This window comes from Tyto alba, unplaced genomic scaffold, assembly GCF_018691265.1.
Source record: "Tyto alba isolate M040663 unplaced genomic scaffold, T.alba_DEE_v4.0 Super-Scaffold_41, whole genome shotgun sequence".
NCBI lineage: Eukaryota > Metazoa > Chordata > Aves > Strigiformes > Tytonidae > Tyto > Tyto alba.
This window is the reverse complement of record NW_024881317.1, coordinates 3,361,247-3,381,325: the sequence shown is the minus strand read 5'-3', so window position 1 is coordinate 3,381,325 and position 20,079 is coordinate 3,361,247. Positions and strand designations below refer to the sequence as shown.

The 20,079-nt window shown below is 47.7% G+C and overlaps 1 protein-coding gene across 1 annotated transcript in view; it reads right to left on the bottom strand.

Annotated features, from left to right (window-relative positions):
- IGDCC3 (immunoglobulin superfamily DCC subclass member 3) overlaps nucleotides 1-20,079 on the bottom strand; it is a 110,726-nt gene that overhangs the window by 82,431 nt on the left and 8,216 nt on the right. Inside the window, exon 2 of the mRNA XM_042804314.1 lies at nucleotides 16,722-17,027. Within this exon, the coding sequence (XP_042660248.1) occupies nucleotides 16,722-17,027 (306 nt within the window). The remainder of the gene's footprint in view (nucleotides 1-16,721; nucleotides 17,028-20,079) is intronic.

Sequence of the window (20,079 nt, the reverse complement as noted above, 5' to 3'; positions counted from 1 at the left end):
GACCAGCAGCTGCAAGGCGCCTCTGACACAACCTGAAGGACTCAAACAACAAATGATGTGTATACAACTGGTGGAAAGCTCCAGTCTCTTTTCAGCCCCACAAAGACAAGCTGGATTTAACACACCATGAGATCCCCTGGTCCTTATCTCCACAGGAGAGCTGCAGATTCTCTGCTAGAAGGAAACCAGAGGGAAGCAGTCTGCACTTACACTAGCTTGCTCTAAAGACTCAACCACGTGAATAGTCAGCCTGCTTTAAGCTCTGTTTGCACCCATTGCGCCTTCCTAACATTTTGCAGAACCAAGGAAAATACTTAAACTCTCATCAGTACACAGGTCCCTTTTAGAACCAGTGCTGAGCCCAATCCGTTTGCCCACTCAGACCCACATTTGTGTGGGTCAGCAGGCATCACACCCTGCTCTGCTGTGCCAGACATCAGGATAAGGGTCTGGCCTCAGCTGAGCTTCAGTTTCCTGCGCTTTTGTCGTATCTCGCTATGGTCCATCTCATCCTTTGGTCAAGTCTTTTTGGTCAAGTTGCTTTACCCAAAATACTGCAGTCATCAAGAGCTACCCAGCTTCTTCAAGGTAGATAGGAAAAGACAAAAGTAACTCTTTGAAAAAGCCAGGAGGAAAAGGACCCTGGAAGGAAGGCACCAGAGCAACGCTGCAATCCGACCCCAGAAGGACAAGAGCTCCGTGTCCAAAGTGGATCCACATGCTGTCATGCAGGGGGTCATCTCACGCCACCTTTTACCAAACCACAGCTCTATTGCTCCCTGCGATGGGAACGTGAACCAGAGTTTGCATCTGCCAGCACTATTCACCCAAAACTCAGGCAGGAATTACTACAAGGAGCACTAACGAGAAATAAGAAATCCCCAAGGTGCTGAGATTGTCTAAATAAATCACACTTCGAGGTGCAATTCAACCATTCTTGTTCCCACCTGACAAGACACTCAGTGACTTTTCTCCAGTGAAAATACAGCAAATCTTCAAGTGAGAAAGAGCAATAGATTAGACCCCTTAGGAAAAAGATAAAATGGACTATTGGCTGTTTAAAAGTCCTTGATTTGAGGAGGATGGGATTCTGGTTCAATTTTATCAGCTGCTCAATAGGTACATTTAATGAACTACATTGCTGGCGGTCTCTCGACTCAGATGGGGATTAGCATTAAACTGGAGAAAACAAAGCAATTTGATGGAAAAACACATGACTGGAGCAAACTGGGACAGAGACCACTTCGACCTCCACAATGTCATGGAAATTTGTGGCTGAACCCATAAAAAAAGTCCACAAATATCCCAGATTAAAAAATAAAATCCTTAAAAGTCACCTTTAAGCAATCCTCCATTTATTTCCCATTAAAAACTCCTGGTTGTGTAAATTGGATTCAAATGAACGTATTTACATTTGCAGTAGGAACCTGAAGTCAAGCTGTCAAAATGTCACCCTGTCACTCATGTTTTCATTGCACCCCGTCATAACACTGAGACATTTCCACCCCCAGCCCCCCCTCAACAGCCTCCTTGGACACACGGGAATGAGTGGCAGGAAGGAAGGATGGACGGCTGCTGGGAGGGTGCCTCGTAAGGATGCCGTAGTGGAAAAGTGTTATTTGCCTGTGAATTCTGGCACGCTGGATTCTTATTGTCTTTGGCTTTCAGCCAAGCACTGCCAGGACACAAAAAGTCAATTTATGTTGGGATTTTCATTGACTCACTACCCCTCGTTCCTCACGTTTTTGGGGCAACTTATTATGAAAGCTGGCACTGGCCATATGTGAAGTTTTCACATAAATGTTCATCCTAATTAACAGCATGCCAGGATGGAGAGTAAATTACAGTGGGCGAGGACTGTATTCACTGTGAAAAACAGTATGTTATTAACCTGGGATAATCTATTGTATGTCAAGGATTACATGACCCCTCTCATTTTCCTTTTAAAAAAAAAAAATCCCATGGGGGAAAAAAAAAAATCCCAGTCTTTAAAACCACACAGTTTAGAGCCATAAAAGCACACTCTTCTAAGTGAAGATTCTGAGGGCAGTAAAAATCTCCAGAATGAAAATAAATTCCAAGTAAGACCAAGATATACCACTTGAGGCTAAACATTCAAGGGAAAGCATCACTAAGTTATTACTTTTCATTTCATAATAGGATGCTAATGGTGCAGCAGAGATGAGGACTATATTTACATCAGTCCCTACACAAGGACAGGGCAATGATAAAGGACCTAACCCCACCTCTTCTGGTTTGTTCCCAGAAGAGCTTTTTCCAGGCTCTCCCTCCAGGCCTTTTGGGTAGCAGGTCCCAAACATTCTGGGATCAACTCTGGAAAACAAGTTGGAGCTGCACACAGGATGGTGAGAGGACAGCAGCATTTTAGAGCCACTCATGCAAACCAAGGGCAGAAATTAACCTCCTTCTTGGCTACCACCCGATAGATATTCTTGCAGGATCAAGCCAACAAAATAACCACAAACTGATACCACTCTTAAACAGAAACCAGTGCTAACAAAGCTAGAAAGAAAGAAAAAAAGAGATTTGCAGCTCTGAGCACCAATGACAAAGTATATGAGCTGCTGATGGAAGGAAGAAACATCCAGCAGTCAGGATGTGCACGCACCCGACAGCATGGACAAGGTCCAGGTCTGGACATGGAGGCAAGAGATCAAATGAGCAATCCCATGGTTGTTGCTCAGCCAGGCTCCCACGCCGGGAATGAGCGGGCCAGTCTCTGAAAACAAGGAGTATTAGTCTGAGCAACTTAACACTTAGTCTGAGAAATGCTACCTCTGGGAGGAGAGCCACGGAAATAAGGCACATTAATAGAAAAGCAAGGCAAATGATGGCAAAGCTTGCAAGTAATGCCACTTCCAATAAAACACAGGAGATTGACTAATCCCTACAGACCATCCAGCCGCATGCAGGGTTTAATCTGTAATGAGTGAGTACCAGTGCGATGGGAGATCTCAGTTGCCTGCCACACCCGGCTCTAGCATTGGCCTTAATTCTTCCGACCAGGTCTGGAAACCTCCCTGCAAGCAGGCCCCATTCTCTGTCAGGGAACACGACTGCAGTCGAACAGCACTGAGAAGCACTTAAAAACACTGCCCAGCAGAAAATGAGGAATAATCTTGTGCCCGACCGATAACAGGAGAATTACATCAGCACCCCAAAGGATGTGCCAGTCCTCCCGGTCATGCTGCTGCCTCTCAGGACCCAAGTTTCACTTGCTGCCAGGAAAAATGCCACCAAATCCAGAATTACTAGGATGAGATAAGGTCTTGCAGCTCCCACCTAGTTGCTTACTGTGCCAGAGCAGTTTGCTAGCCTTTCTGACCCCTACGCCATGAAGAAAAGCTGGAAAACAGGATGCTTACAGTCTCCAAAACCAGGAGACAACCCAAGGTATCTCTTCGGAATGACCTCTAAGCCCAGATTCTGATTTTTAAACATAGCTGCTCCCAATCCAGAGATGGAAGCACATCCCATGTATCAGAACATTCCGTGTTTTACTAATCAGTATTAAAAAACATGAAAAATACTTATTCTCAATACCTATGTCTTGCCCTTTTCTGTGAACCAGCTGGTTTGGACCCTGTCAGAGTCAGGAGACTGCATTAACCAGAGCTGATGTACCAACCCATCAATTCCGCACTCCTCTGAGATGTTGCCTTCAAGCTCATTATCCAAAGCCTAAATTGCAAAGAATTAGATACCTTCACTCTGCATACCAGCAGGAAAACGGAAAAAAAAAAATCAAATAAAATTCACAAGCCCACAATCTAATTAGGAAAAAAACTTCCAGTCCTGAAGCGTTTGTCAGTTTTTCATCCTGCAAAATGCATACTAATACCCTCTCCCCTGCACGCTGCGTGGGACTGCCATTACGCTGCTTCCATAACATGCCAGAAGTGATCAGCATTAGGCCTTCCTAATGTGTCTCAGAAACAATAGCAATTACAGAGTCGTCCATTCATATCTAAAAGCTTACCAGACTACAACTTCCCTCAGGAGGCTAAAGACATTTCATCGAAGCAATTATATTTATGTAGCATTAAAGTACTTTCTTTAAAGCCACGGCAGTTACCTTTTTGCATTAGAAGCAGAGCAGTAATGAGCAGCCCTCTCACCTGATCCAAACTCCTTCAAGCATATTTTTTGCCTGTTTAAAGATTGCTAACACATACACCTTGGGGTTTTTGCTGCCTTATTTTTAATGTTATTACACTCCCTTACCCAAGGGATCTGACATGCAGATTGGAGCCTATTTACATGACAAGGGACCCAAATGGAAGAAGCTCATCAGTTTATTCAGCTTTCCCAGCTCTCATCATGTCATCAAGGACCTTGTGATGTCTGGCAATGCCGTGAAGCCCCAACTTTCAGCATTTCGCAGTTCTGTCAACCTTAGCTCTTGTTATGTTAAAAGCGAGATGTTTTCAAGCTTTTTTTTCCTCCATAAATCACAAATGCTAGAAACATGACTTAAGTGTATCATAACAGCTAGAAGTCAACAGACAACCTAAAGGAACTAATAATTTGTTATTTTTAAGTATCAAGAATTCAGAACAGGCGTTATGATTTTAGGAGGGGAAAGACAGCTCAAATCAGGTTTTTAATGCTGGAAGCTGCCAATATAGCGCATTATTTATTTTCCACTTTCCCCCTCCTTTTCTACAGGAAGCAAAGCAGCTCCCTAGAAATACTTCACCTATGAATTTCACAGCATGCATCGCAGAATTGAAACGCAAAGCCTTGGTGTGACATCTCAAATCTCTGCCATTCAACAGCTGATCAGATTTTCCTTTCGAGCTGCACCAGCTGCACCCCACCAGCACTCCTGGCTCACGTGGGGCTGTCGGGCAAGTTTGGTGCCAGGGGTCCCGGCTTGAAGAGACATTTCCTTCAAAGCAAACGCCGCACCTAGCTCTGATACGCAGGGAGGAATTTTTTAGTGCTTGAAGAACTAATAAGAGGAATGGATTTCTTGTGTTTGGCCAACATTGCCTTGGATCTGCGCTCTCCATCTTCCTTCCTGAGCTCTTTATGTTGGAGAGCAAGAGCCATCATGACTCTGCACACCAGTGCTACCCAGCTCAGGATCCCAAAAGGATCGCCCAGCGCCTCGCCTGTCCTTTTAGGGTAGGAAACCAGCAGCCTGAATTTTGCAGCTGGCAGAGCATCTTGCAGGCACGAAACCTATTCCCACCCCTCCTGCCTTCCTGGGCCCTTCTGGGGATGCCGCAAGGCTGGACCGGCTCCTGGCCGCCTTGCCACGCTGAGTCCAACCGTTGTACTGGCCTAAGGATGAACTTGTTGCCATGGCAGGAGTCGAAGCATGCATTGCACTGCCGGCATGGCGGCAAGCGGCAGCACGGAGCGCCGGCTGCTCCTCCACAACGGCTTTTTGTTGTTCCTTTCTCACCGAGGCGGCCCCGCCACAATGCGCCCATCCTCTTGCCGTGCTGGAGCAGCCTGGCAAAATCCAGCTGACTGTAAAGCACAAGTAGCACCGTGGCCGAGGGCCCAACATCGCGTTCCTCTGTTGCAAACTCTGCCTCTTCCCTGCCTGCTGCAGGGCACAGCGTGGGAAAGCAGACCCCACTGCACAAGGCAAGCCTCCTGCTGCAAAGAGAGAGCATAAGGGGATGCCAAAGTTTTGAGGCAGGAGCTCTGTCAAATACAGAGAAAGAAATTTTAAGTGAGGGGAAATAGCATCACTCGAAAAGGAGATTGTCTCCAGTTAATGCATTTCCTCACTGCTGCTGTGATGTTTGTCACAGGACAGGCTTAGCTCGGCTGCTGGGTAGTGCCTTTTAAAACTCCCTTACAGCTTTGATTAGCCTTGCTAAAACTAAGGGCATCTCTCATTCATACACTAATTAATGGCAGGCTCAGAAGAGGTTGGTATCCCTCATCGCTGCAGATTTTAACAAGGAGAAATACAAAGGTAGACTTAAAAATAAAAGCAATGCTCCTTCCTGAGCAGCGGTTTCAGTGCCTTGGAGATTACAAGCCAGCCCTGCTCTGCGTGTCAGCAAGCCTTTCCAAAATAATGAGCCTGCTTCCGTCCCAAGCAGCTCCTGTTGCACTGGAGAAATGAGCAGAAAGGTATTATGGGCTCACACTCACCAGATGGATGTCCTGCTTTGTTCTCTGCTTACAGAAAACCCTACACATACAGTTTGGATTATCTTCATTGTAATTCTAATCACCACCTCTGTAAAGGAGGGAAGGAGGAAGGGAGGGATCCTTGCCTCGGTCAGGAGAGCTAATTAAAAGTTGTGAGTCATCCAGACTTCTCCGCACATTGGAAATGCTTTTGGAAGATCAGGTAATCTCTCATTCTTGAGAGAACCTAGTTAGCAAAAGAAAAATTAAGCAGGCTCCCCTTGGGCAGGGAGCTGTACAAGAACAAATCCCGTTTCCCCTGCGGGACGCGACAGCATGAATCACAGAGGTGCTTCAAACGTATGCAAACTATGCTTTAAAACAGAAAGGCTTGTACTTGTTCCCCAGCACAGAAACACAAACACCTCCTGTGTACCTATACACATGCTCGCTTTCAAAACTCCTTGTCTAAGAGGCTTTTGCATACGAATATAGCATGGAAGGACCTCTGTCTTCCCCTAAAAACTTCTGAACCCTCTGGCTGCTTCCCGGATGGTTGGGTACAAACTCAAAGGTCTCAGAAAAGCCAGACCCACGAGCCTCATGAAAATCGACAGCCAGCAGTGATGTGAGGTCCACACAGCACCCCAATTCCTCAACCCCAATTAGCCACAGAGCACTCAGCACCGAGCAGTGTGCCCGGAGGGAACCGGCCTCCCCAGACCCGCTGCGGAGGGAACGAGCTGCCGGTGCTGATAACAAGCTCTGACAGCTTCAAGTGGGGTCAAGGTCCCCCCCGGCACCAGCTCTGCACAGACAGTCCGTGGGCAATGAGCCCCCAAACCCAAAGGGGCTGGGAGGAGCTGGGGAGCACCAATGCCTCTGTCCCTGATTCCTGAAGATACAAGGGCATCGGGAGAGTTGCCCAAGGTCGCGTGGGACAGCAGTAGCAGAGTCAGGCTTCCCAAAGCATCAACCACCACTCTGCTTCGGCCAAAACGGCCAAGTCTGGATCCTTAAGACTCGTGCTCAGGCTCTGTATTTAGGATGTTGACCAGTTCCTACCATTTAGAGGTGCTGGGCAACTGCAGAGCCTGAGCCCTTGCAAAGGGCTAGAGCACCCATGGGTGTCCCAGGGTACAAAGAAGCAGTTTTCTCTTTGGCTACCATTAAAAAAAAAAAAAAAAGATTGTTTTTATTATCATCTTTCAAATGACCAGTCCAGCATGCAAAGAACTTTTTCTTGGCTCTTCCCTCGCTTTTTTTTTTATGAGAGAGAGGGAGTTTGAGCTGACCACCTTGGGGCCCTACCTCTCCTCTCTCCTGGAGCATTAGAATCACTAATGAAAGATGCAGTCAGGACTTTCCCTCCCATCCCTTTACACATTACCGTGTGAAACCATGGTGAGCTGGACATGGACGTTGCTCTGAGCAAACGAAGTGCCTCGGCAAGCACGCTCACCTCAGATGGAGCCACCATGCTGGGGACCAAAGGGATGTGGCCACATTGCTTGGCCATTCAGGGCAATGTCACCACACAGAGCTCAGGAGGAGAGCAAACCCCTGGACTGAGGCTGAAGGACCCACTGCCCTCTGGGGAAGATGCTGAGCTGCAGGGGAAAAAAAATGGTGATGGGCAAATGACCCCATGGAACAAGGGAAAACAGGGGACCACCATTTCCGCCTGATTGCTCTGGAGGTTTGCTCAGTACCATAAATCTGCTTATATTCAAAGCCATTTAGCCTTTGCTTCATGGGAACCTGAAGAACCCTCTTGGCAAAAGGGTACTCCAGCTGATGCTCCTACCTTTCTGCCCAAGGCAAATCCAACCAAAAATAGGCATGATTTCACCAAAAAGATCTGAAAACTGTTTTTTCACTAGCACAGCTTTGAGATCTGGACATTTGCAACCAGCTCATCCCAGACACACGTTAGCCCTGACTTTCTGTTGCACGTGAAGACTTGGGCAAATCTGAGTCATGTTTCCAATGCTTAGTGAAGCCATGAACCCAGCTTGCACATCCCTGGCTTTTCCTTGTTCCTCCTGCTGCATCCACGACGTCCTCCTTGCCGAGATTGACTGTCCCCCTTCCTTCTTTGACACCTTCTCCAAATCAGCATTCCTCTGCAGTCTCAGCAAAGCAGTGCATTCCCTGATAGGACGAGCTATGACCTGAGATGAGGATGGGCATCATCCTGCCCACAGAGATGGGCAGGGATCGCAACGCACTGTGCTCAAAAGTCCCCAGCCAATTTGCAGTGCCATGCTCCAAGACGGACAACGCAACTGAAGAAGCACAAGCTCCTTCTTCTGGCCTAAAAACATCTCACAGGGACCAACCATGACTTGATCCAACAGGTTTGCCGTCCCTGCCCTTCCTGGCCACAGCAGGCAGGAGAACGCTTGTTTTTTTTTTTTCTTGATGAATAAGCACAGAGGGATCGATCAAATGCAGCGGAGTACAATGCTGCAGCTGAAGTATGCACACACTGAGCCTTCTCTGCTACTGCAATACCGCCACTCATTTACACACCAGCAGCCTAAAACTATCTCTTTTGTACATCCAAATTGATCCTCACTCTTAATTAGTACTCTCAGTTGCAGCAAAATTTCATTTGTTTCTTCCAAATGTGGCCTGATCCATTGTCCCTCTCCCGTGACCTGTGAAAATTAGTCATTGAGCTCAGTGACAGTAGTAAGTGCGAAATGCAGCATCAAAGGCACATAATGGGAGCCTCTTAGGACTGACAAAAAAACACCATTAATCAAGGCATGCTCGAGAGTTGCCAACTTACTGAGGCATGTGAGTGGCGCCAGTCCCGAGTGCAGGCCCTCCTGTGGGATGTAGAGGGATGTGGGGGCACAGGAGAGCTCCCCACCGCCCCGAGGACTGCAACCTGCCCCAGGTTTCCCAGAGCCGAACACCTGACATCATCCAGCCAGCAGCACCCTGCACTGACCCTCTTGTGTGATCCCAGGACCAAGCACAAACTGCACAGACAGACCAGAGTGGTGCGAAAGCTGCAGCAAAATCATTCAGGGAATTATCCTGGGGATGGGGGCCTGAGAGCCCTATGGACAAACCTGTGCAGGTACAAAGCCAGGGCAGCCCTGCTCAGCTGGTGAGACAGCAGCAGGAAGGGTAGAGGACCAATTTTAGTTGGTGGGGGCAGAGAGAGTTTTAACATCACAAAACCAAAGCAAAAAGGTAAACCTCTGCAAAATTCAAACCTCCGCAGCAAAGCAGTGTGTCTAAACCCTCTCCTGCAAATCCATGTCATTAAACAGAATAACTTGGACTCGGCAAATCCAAATGACTCTCACTTTCAGGGTCCTGCATTCAGAAGCCCACAATGGAGAACAATGAGGTAGAGAAAAAGCCGAGGATCTTGACGCTGCATTCAGAAGGCCATCTGGTCCGGCCGGCACAGCCAGCGCTGGGAACGGGCAGCGTCGTGGGTTGAGATTTAATCTGAGCCACTTATTGAGTGACCTCAGGCGAATCGTTTGACCTCCTTTTGCCTCAGTCAACCCAACTGTAAAATTGGGTTTAAAGCAAGAACCTCTCTGAAAACCATATGCTGTGCCTAGGAGGAGTGGGAGCAGACTCCCTTCCCAGCAACAGGGCTGTGGTGGCGGGTAGAGCCAAAACTGGAGCGGAAGAGGCGGCGCATGGAGCAGGGATTCAGCATCCCTCGGTGTTGGGGAGCTCCAACCGATGGCTCTCCCCAGCCTCATCCCACGGGCCATGGGAAAGCAGCTTTAGCCCCTGTGCAGGGACTCACCCATAAGAGGGGATTTGTGAGGTCTGCCTTTGCTCCTATCACTACTGCACCCAAAGGCCCCAAACATTCAAAACAGGGTCCCCCAAATCCTGATCTCATAGCGGGCAGGCTGCTGCGGGCAGGGATCAGCACAAATGACACAGCGCTGACAAAATCAGGTATTCTTTTCTACTGCTTCCATGCCCTTCTTTTTTATTTACATATTTTGCTGTTTTCAGTAACTGTGGGTTACAGCCATGACCAGAGCTTCGAGGCAAATGCAGCGATGCTTTCCTTTAACTCACTGCTTACCCACTAGATCAACAGTATTGATTGCTCTGATCAAACACCCCCGAAAATTGATTCCTACTCACCACCTTGCCAATGAATGGCGGCAGAAAAGCAGCCTCCCTCTCACCTGGGTGCCAGCCTCTCCTCAACACTGCACTCCCTTCGCCTCTTGGCAGGCTTGCAGAGAAGCGATGGCACAGATGAAACACCATACCCAGCTAACGTGGGTCCCCAGTAAATGCAAAATAGCAATTTTCCCCCCCAGGGTGCTCACAGGGGTGTGCAAATGATGACACTGACAGTAAACCCACACTGAGTTCAGAGAGGGGAAACTGAGGCACGACTGGTGCATGGATGTTACTGGCCACACTGTGGCCAGCTGGGACCCTTGTAGGGCAGCATGAGAGTGAAAGCCATATATAACCATCACATCATCACCAGCCTGCTGGAAAAACAACCATATAACAAGTGGCATTACAAATTCTTAAGCTGAAACAGTCCTAGGTAGATAAAGAGCTGCTCTAGGTGACAGCACCAAAGAGATCCTGGGGTGATGACTGCAGCTAAGGCAGCAGAGATCTGACCTCTCGAATCAAATAACGGAGGAGGGTGGCCCCACACTTCAAGAATAGGCTGGAGCAAAGCAGCGGGCAGGGGCACAAGCAGTGTGAAAGCACGTGAGGCTGGGCACCATGCCGTCACCGTGCCTGCAGAGCCGCCCGCCCCGGTACCGGCAGAGCATCACCCCACGTTAAAAAAGCAGGCAGCAAACTCAGAAGTGGCCTCATGCTGCAGGTGCGGACAGCAGAGATGTCAGAACTTCCTCAGCTGTGCTCCAAGAGTTAATTGAGACAAATAACTCAACAGTGCTACCATTAATGAAATTCTTCTGATATATTTCCCCTGAGCTTTCTCTAAATGACTAAGTGACATTACTGCCTGCAGTGCAAACCCTCAATACGAGAGATAACACTGCCGGAGCTAAGGTTGGTGCATCCACGTTGGAAGCCTCGCGAAGAAGTGCAAGATGATATTTAAATAACTATCACACTGCTAAGAAATGAGCAGCTAAAAGAAATATGGTCTTATAATGTGCTCAATTCTCAGGATGAATCCTGGCTGTTACATGCAGACACTGAAATGCAGTGGGTGGTAAGTGACAAACTCTTTTAATCCTGCAAATCTACTAAAATTCCCAGTCAAATCTCTCCGATCTCCCCCCGGTGACTCCTATATTTGTACATTTGTTTTGCAGCACACACAGGGCCAAATACTGCAGCAGTACAGATGTGAGAGGCAGCATCACGTCATGTCCTAGAGGCAGCCAAAAGAGCTGATGGAGGGAAATAACCCACTCACACATCACATCCAGGCTCTCAAAACCTCCCAAAGTCTTTTTGCTTTACTTAATTTCTTTTTATTTCCTTTTTTTTTTTTTTTTTTTTTTCTCCAGTAATTCCTTATGGGTATTTTTCCCCCCTGAGACACACTGCTACAAGCCCAGAACTTGTTCTCGGCTTACCAAGAACCGTAAGCATTCAAAGCACAGACAATAAAGAAACATCACCGGCAGCAGGGCTAAGCCCTTCTACTATGCATCTGAGAAGAAAGGGCATTAAATGCAAGCAGAGCTACAACTGAAAAAAATAAATAAATAAATTTAATTCATGGATGGAGGAAACTTGGCATGCAACACCAGGGGCTAAATTGCAATAAAATGCAAGCAACCGTTAGCCAAAAGTTCCTGTGAGTAACACAACCAATGTCTCCAGAGCCGCAAACTGACACCAGGGCACCTGCTTCAAAAGCATACCTTTACTTCCAGCACGTGTTTCACGCCACTAAAACGTGCCATCACAAAAGTATCCTGCTTCCAACTGTGGAAACGGGTTCACTTGATCTAAGCACAAGCTATAGGTAGGGCTTTGCTGACAATATGGATACTGTACACGCACAAGAAAAACCAACAGCAAACCCACGTGTTTAAGGTCTGCCTCGATGTTTTGAGCTGAGACTCGCAATCTGCATCCAAACAGTGGCACTGCCCAGGAAATACCTTGGTGACAACTTTGGTGCCACCTTATTTAAACCTTAATTTAAAATGCTAACTTCATAATGAGTGGAACAAAACTGTGTAAAAACATTTCCCACTCTAATCCTGGTTTGATCCCCCCAGTATGGCCTTCTTTTGTAATTACATCCCTTTGTGATCTCACTCTAATGCCTTGTATTGTGACCCATAAAATAATCAGCCCCCTTTGTCTCTCCCTAATCCTTTTAGACTTCCTTCTTGTCTCTACACTCTTATAAATGCTGCCATTATTTGGGCTCAGCAGCTCTTCCCACCACCCCAGAGCCTGGAAAGGGGGCTGCAGGTTAAACCCTGAATATATTCTGTGCAGAGGAGCTGAAACGATGGGAAGATCTATGCTGCTTTAAAAATCCTGCAATTCACAACCTCCTGCCCTAGCCACACAGTGTGGCAGGGAAAGCAACTTGCAAGCATGCATATGCACCAGACCTCCCCCCTTTTTATTTTTTGCAGATGACCTTGAGACCCTTGGCCTGGAGGTCGCGTCAGCCAGTGTGTTTGCGTGGAGAGCATGCTTGGCCTCAGGCTGGGTGAGAGATGCTGCTCTTGCTGTCTGCAGGGATCAATGTAGAGAAGAGACATTACATCTGCCTTGCCCAGCCAGCAATCCTGCCTTCCTGACAACAGGGTAAGTGCCACAGATGGGCAGGCAGAGTGGGATGGAGGAGAGGGATTTGGGCAGGACGCAGAAGGGAAGGGGGTAGGGGAGCAGAGAAGGGCACAAGGATGTGTGCTGCTACGCTTGGCTACGAAACAGTCCCTCCACAGCAAGACATGACGAGGAAAGTCTTCACAAGCTCAGGTCTCTCCAGAGTTATTCTCAGGTTCCACAGTACTTCAAATACTGGGCAGGTTCCTTTCACCAAACTTCAAAAAGCCTCTTTGGCTCTAAGTTGCACGACTGACTTACTTTCCCTCTTCCCTTTTTTTATAGCACCAGGACAAACATGGAAAACTGCTACTCTCGGGCTGGATGTGTGCAGAGCCTGATCCGATACCCAGTTTGATGGTGATTTCCAATTAGTGGTAACTGCTTGTTATTGAGTGATATAATCAATGGGTCTTACTCCACCAGCTGGGCCGTGATTTATGATGATGTGGAGCCAGCTCCATCAAATTACAGCATCAGCAAAAAGGGCTGGAAATACCTTGAGACAACACGATCAGAGTCAAGTAAGGCCAAGTTAAGCAAAGAGTGGTGATGAGAAGACAAACGGCTGTGTTTTGGGGAGCTCACTGTCCAAAGGAGCGGACTCTAGCTGTTCCTACTGCTCAGAGAGTATCTTCATCCACAGACAGCAGGCATGCATCAGCTTCTGACATGCACAAGGGAAATACAGCTCCTCAGAGGCCCACAAAGACACAGCCAAGCAGTGCCTCCAGAGAACACTGCCTACAAAACTGATTTTAATTAAGACAGCTCAGAGTCATGCAAAATTATGAAACTGTCATTAGGAGAAAGAAAAGATCTGTATTCAATAACCTGATCAGATTATAAAAACATGTTGCATTCCACAACCTTTTAAACTAACACACCAGGGTTTCAACAGACGCAGAAACAGCAACTGAAAAAATTCCAACCAGTGTGTTAAGCAGAGGGTGGAAATACCAAGGGCCTCCGCTCGATTCAGTCATGTGTAGGCTTCCTGCACACTTGTACTTTCTCAAAAGAAGGTTACATTACAAAAATATTATCAATGTGTTTAGTACCTGACCTGCCAATCCACAAACCAGCCAAGGTCCACTTCCCTCTGTTGAGTATCTTCGGTTAATAATGACGACATACAGAAATTCTCTGGAATTTTAGTTAAAGAAATTTAATAAGTCAGTTCTTAGGAGGAAGGTTTTAAGAAGTGCCCGCTCCATGGGGAAACTGCATGCACCTCAAGCCCGTCGGGGCCGCACGCGCAGCAGTGGAGAGCAGCATATTCTTCCAGTTAAATTTTACTCAATGCCAAGTGTTGAAGTAAATTTGAAACATAAAAATATGATATCCAGCCCACATTTCCTGAATGCAAATATGTACATTCCTCCGAGCCAAGAAGATTATATTCCAAGCAATAATACAAAGCCAGGGTCTGTAACGGTGATATGAGACTAACAGTCTGCCTTTGAAGACAGCGAAAAGTGCAGCAGAACTCTCAAGGGGCTCCGGTCTGTCAGATCCCTTTTATTCCTCAGTAGCACGGCCTTGATCAACTTTCAAGATTTTTGTTTGTGAAAGGTTTTTATTTCTCCTTTGCTTTTGTGTTCAGATGTCAGGCTCAGAGGGAAGAAGAGATCAGCACTGGGATGAGGTTTTACCCACTGGCAGTATTTACTCTGCTCCACAAAGGTCTGCTTAGCGCTTCATATTTTTTTTCCTTCCAGGCAGCCAGCACCCATTTCTTCGATGCAATGGTCCTGTCACCTCTAAAATAGGGATAATTACCCTCCCCTCTTTGTTTGACTTGCTCACTGAGACTTGGGGTAAGAAAAATCTCTACTCCCTGTGTGTAAACACCCTGAGACATAGGGGCTTGAAGGTACAACAGTGATTCATTCTTAGGAGATTTCACCTACGTTTAAACCGAGTTCTCAGCGCAAGTGCATGCTCCTGTGGTTCAGGCACAGCAGGGGAGCTTGCCCTGAGCAGCAGCTTACATTTGCACACGACATCCTGTTTTACTCCCATTATCCACAGGCACCTGTGGCATCGAGGCCAGGTGCCCCCTGTTTTGTGTTGGCTTTGCCCAGACCTCTTCTGAGGGCTGGCAAGAAACCAAGCCTGAAGCCAGAAGAGAGTCCAGAGCATTTTCAACACAAACCCTTTTTCATTTTGATTCATGCAAAACTATGGCTACAAAAGGAAATGCTATTCAGGGACACACAGCACATCACATACATATTGATGCAGGAGGTGAGATAACAGTGTTTATTGACAATCCACCATCCCAAAGGTAATTCCTCTGGCTCTCATGTCTCCTGTTTATAGGTCCGAGAAGTTTGACATTGTGCTTGTGCGTCAGCCAGCTCCCAGCTCATAAATGCCAGAGCCGTTCACCAAAAGTGCTCCAAGGTTTAGCACCACAAGACTGACAAGTTTGAGATCCAGCTGCTAATCTGGCACGGACCCAAAGCCCTTGGCTCCTGGACAATGTCACTTCTTACACTACTGAAAAGCTAGGTTTGCAGATGGCCACTTCATGCACTCGGGAATTGTTATACACAAGGGCTGGAGTGTTCCCTTGGTGGGCTGCCAGCCGGCTCTGGCGCTGCGGGGAGCGGGCGGCAGCGCTCCGAAAGGCCCCCCAGTTTGGAGAACACAGCCAGAGGACCTCAGCCCCAGACTTTGCCATAGACTTTTCCGGCTTTGCCCCAAAAAAATCACAGGGCAATTTGCAAACGCAATAGAAGCAGCAGTTAAGTGGCTTGCACAGAAAGAAGAGTGGTAGCTATCTCCCAGAGAAGTTAGAGAACGCTTCAGTAGAACTTATTTAGCAAACCAGCATTCGGCCAGGTCCCGGGGCTGTACCGGACACCTGTCCTCACACCCATATTTAAATTACACCCAGAGGTGATTTCTGTTTGAATTCAAAAAAGGATTAGCAGCGGCACTCCCAGAGCCCACAGTCTGTGGGCAGAGCTGGCCACCAACACAACAGGGACAGAAACCACCAGGACACCTCGGCTCTGCCATCAGCCCCGGGACAAACATAAACCAGCAACCAGAGCCAGCAAGGGGGAAGCCAGCAGCCTGCGTGGCAGGAGACCCGACAGGGCCCCCTGCTCTGGCCATGGCGATGCAACAGGCTAAACTGGGTACTGTGCAGGGCTGGAATCACAGCCTGCCCTGTAATTCTTCCTCCCCCATCTTTAACTTTCATTCCCTCGCTGACATTTTCATCTCTCTCCTCCTCTGGGCTCCCCCACCAGACAATCTGTCTGGTGTTGTTAGCCTTGCCCCCAAAGGCACTGCCATGCCAGGTAGTAAATAAGACCTTGCTGCCTCCACACTGCCTGCCTTAAATAACAAAATGAAAGAAACCGTGACCTTCAGAAGGTCTTTGCCTATGGTTTGGAAAGTGCTGCCTGCCAAGCAGAGCCCAGCCGTGCCGCACAACAAAGGGGCTTCCAAACCCACCACAGGAGATACACGAACCATAGATTACTTCACTGCATGATTTTAATGTAACTTACCCCTCCAAGACTGGGAATTTACTGCTAGAAGGTAGCTTTTCGTTTTCTCTCTGAGAAGGCTGATTAGCTCTTCTTTCACACCTGGACAGCTACACAGATTAACTGCCAGCCAGATCCCCACACCAGCTCCAGGTTCTTTACACTCTTTCCCCTCTTTAATCCTCCCTCCCTCAACACCCAGCACCCACCATGCTGCCCTCCTTGTCCCAGCAAAGCCAGTGCCCCTTGCAGGATCGTCCCACGAGGTTTTGGTGGGACTATGCCCGTACTTACTCGCCGCCTGAATCTTCGCCTTCCGGCTCACCACCAGCCCGTAGTGGTTTTGTGCCGTGCAATCGTACTCGCCTTCATCCGAGGACCCATCTCCCCGGACCCTCTGGAAGCGGGAGACGTAGAGCGACCCGTTGGCCAACATAAAGGCATTCTCACTGTCCACGATCATCACGCCATTCTTCCGCCATGTGATGGTGATGGGCTGGATGCCCTCCACCTGGCAGTAGAGGATCAAGGGTTGCTCCTGCACAGCTATGTCATCGCTAGGCTCCACAACGAATGCCAGCTCGGAGGAATGGCCAAAATCTAAAATGAAGAGAGAAGGACAGAGTCAGCAGTGTGTCCACAAGAAGCAGCAAGAGCCAACTGCTACGGCACCTAACGGGATGATGAAAACGTTTGGGATGGAGCGGGCTACAATAGGACTGCAGGGTGCGTGCGTTTTAGAGAAACATTAAACCCTTGCGCATGTTTTGCCCCCCAAGGCTTTACTCTTCAAAATCTTGGGGCACAATTTCCACAGGCATAACCACAGGCACAGACCTTCGAGGCTGCCTTTGGAGACTCCAGGGAAGGGGACAAGCAGGCACACCCCGCCCGCGGCTCACCAAACCCCAGCTCCCATTCACACCCTCCCTGCAGATTGCCTCTTCACCTCCCTTTGCAAGGGTGCAGCAGTAGGCAACAATACTTGCACAAGCACAGGGGCATCAGCCATTCCCACCCCAAGAGCAGAAGTTTACACCAGTTCAAACAATCCGCTCCTCTCCCCCCAGGTAACCAGGCGGAGAGGGGGCTGCGTTGTGCCCCAGAGACCTTTGCAGCCAGAGGGGGTGAAGATGGGGAGCAGCAGCTCCCAATTCAGACCATATTGCTACCAGCATCTTTGCAACACTTCTCCTCTTGCACATAACACCATGCCCTTCTGTCGCTTCGGTCTCTCTCAGGCCGTAAGAGGCAAAAGATGCTGCTGTTCAGTCCTTAATGAAGAGCAAGTTAAGCACCGAAATACAAACGCACAATATTCTGGCTTAGCGACACAAAAGGTTTCTTACAAAGCAATTACCCTAAACGATGTCCACGAGAGATAAGTTATTGCAGAATTTGTACCAACAATAGGCAAACCCTTGCTTCCCGTCCTACAGATACATCCTAATTTATTTCTTTTACCAACAGAACATTTAAACACTACATCTTTGGCACGTTACGCTTCACTTGGTCCAGCACACCTTTTTAGGGTATAATTTGCCACACAGCCATGATTAGCTGCTACAGAAGATGACAGTTTGCTATTGTTTAAAGATTAGCCCAAAATACAAGCTGACATGAAAGACAAAAAGCAACCAACAGGAGTCAAATAAATATCTATCTGAAGGGTGTAAATGCAGGGATGGAGGTGATTTTTTTTTTTTAAAGAACAATGGAGAATAAATTCCAACAGAGTAAGAAAACTATCATTTCATCTGAATACTGGGAAAGCCTTTTTAACAGTTCTCTTGTGCAACAGCCCATTGGTGGGTGGACATTTCCAGCTGCTCAAACTTGTGGTAACAGCTTCTCCCCTCGCTCATGGGCTTAGAGGGACCTACCCCAGGGCTGCTTGTAGAACTGGGATGCACACAGGCAATTTCTCTTGGCAAACACCAACCACAGCACAGCCTTTGTAAAGCCTGTCCCTACTACAAACCCCTAATACTAAGGACAGGATCCCACTGCACTAGGCTCAAAAACAGAGTGGAGGGCAGATTGTTAATGCACGGTAAAAATAAAAGAGATGAGAAGAGGCGGTTATCCTAAAGAAAAAGAAGAAAAAAGAAGTCTGTCTTTTCTGCTCTGCAAACCCAGTGAGATTTTTCTTTCTTTCTGTAAATCCCCATTGCTTTCTACAGCAACTTAAATTGGATTACGGGGGATAAACATTGAGTGCAACCTGAGCCGAGGCAGATGGACGGAGCAGACAAAGAAGGCAGGGGCAGTGCATGGCAGGTCAAAGGTACTGCCGTCAAGGTATGAGTGTGTGCAAGGAATGGACAAACTCTACTTAGTGACAGACACCTAAAACACGCACTTTATTAACCCATTAAGTCTTAAAATGTCAGGCTAGCTCCAGCCATCTCAGTGATCTATCGCTCACTGTGACTTCTTTTTTATGAGATAGCCCTGGGGTCCTCTCAGTAAGTTAGACTGCAGTCAGCACAAACCCATCAATTACTTTTTTTTTTTTTTTTTGTGAAAATTAAGGAATTAGATGAATGCTCTGCATTTTTCTGCAAAGTGGCCAGAGTTTCAACAGCACCTATCACACTGGGGGCCCATTCCCTGTGTGGGTGCTCCTGAGAGTTAGGTAGGATAAGGACCCTCACTCCTTGACACTAAACTGAGGGAGCCTTCTGACTCCAGAAAGATTGAACAAGATTTCATGATTTAGCCTAACATGCAGTCAGAAAAAATCCCTGATGAAATAAATGCCCCATCTTCCCCCAGCTCCCCTGTACTCTCAGATAAAACAGCTTATTATTATATGTACAATAAAAGGAAGAATCAACATAATTACACGCCCTTCCCACAATAGCTGTCATTCTAATAACCATCATTAATGCCCATGATTGGAGATAATCATGTCTACCTCCACAAACATTCGGTCCACATCCTAACTTGAGGCTGCAAGAGCTGCAGAAGCAATGACACTCATAATTAGGACCGGTGCCCTCAGACACACGCTGGGGTGGGGATGGCCACTGGCTGGCCCTGGGGTCTCCTTGGGCTATAGTCGAGCGCGTGACTGTGCCTCAAGGTGTGACTCTGTGCAATGGATAGTGTGCAACTGTAACCCGCAGATACCTCACAGTGTCCAGAAAAAAAAAACAAATTCCTCCTCAATGGGTGCTTTTATCATGGGAGGCTTTTCTGACCTTGAAGAAATCCCACTGACACTTTCCTGGGGCAAGGTGACTAACTGGATGCATGAGGAGAAGCAAGCTCACCCCATCTGGGGATCTGGGAGAAGCCAAGCTCTATCTTCCACCCTGCCATAGGCTTTCCATGCAAACTTTGCCAAAGTCTCTTCTCTCCTGAGACACTTAGATGCTGAAAGATGCAGAGAGGCATCTGCTGCTCTTCAAAAGACCCTACGCCTTTCCCTGGCACCATGGGCACATCTTAGAGCTGCCTATCTGCATCGTTAAAGAGATAGATCTGAAACTGCCTTAAAAAAACTGAGCTTTGGTCCTCAAAAGGGCCTCAGTAGCCCACTCTGCAAAAACCACAGGCTCTGTCTTTCCAGGGGTAAATGTCTGAGTCTTGCAAATAGGTAAGTCACTGGTGGCATGGTTGGCAAGAACCAAGCTGGCAAGCTGAC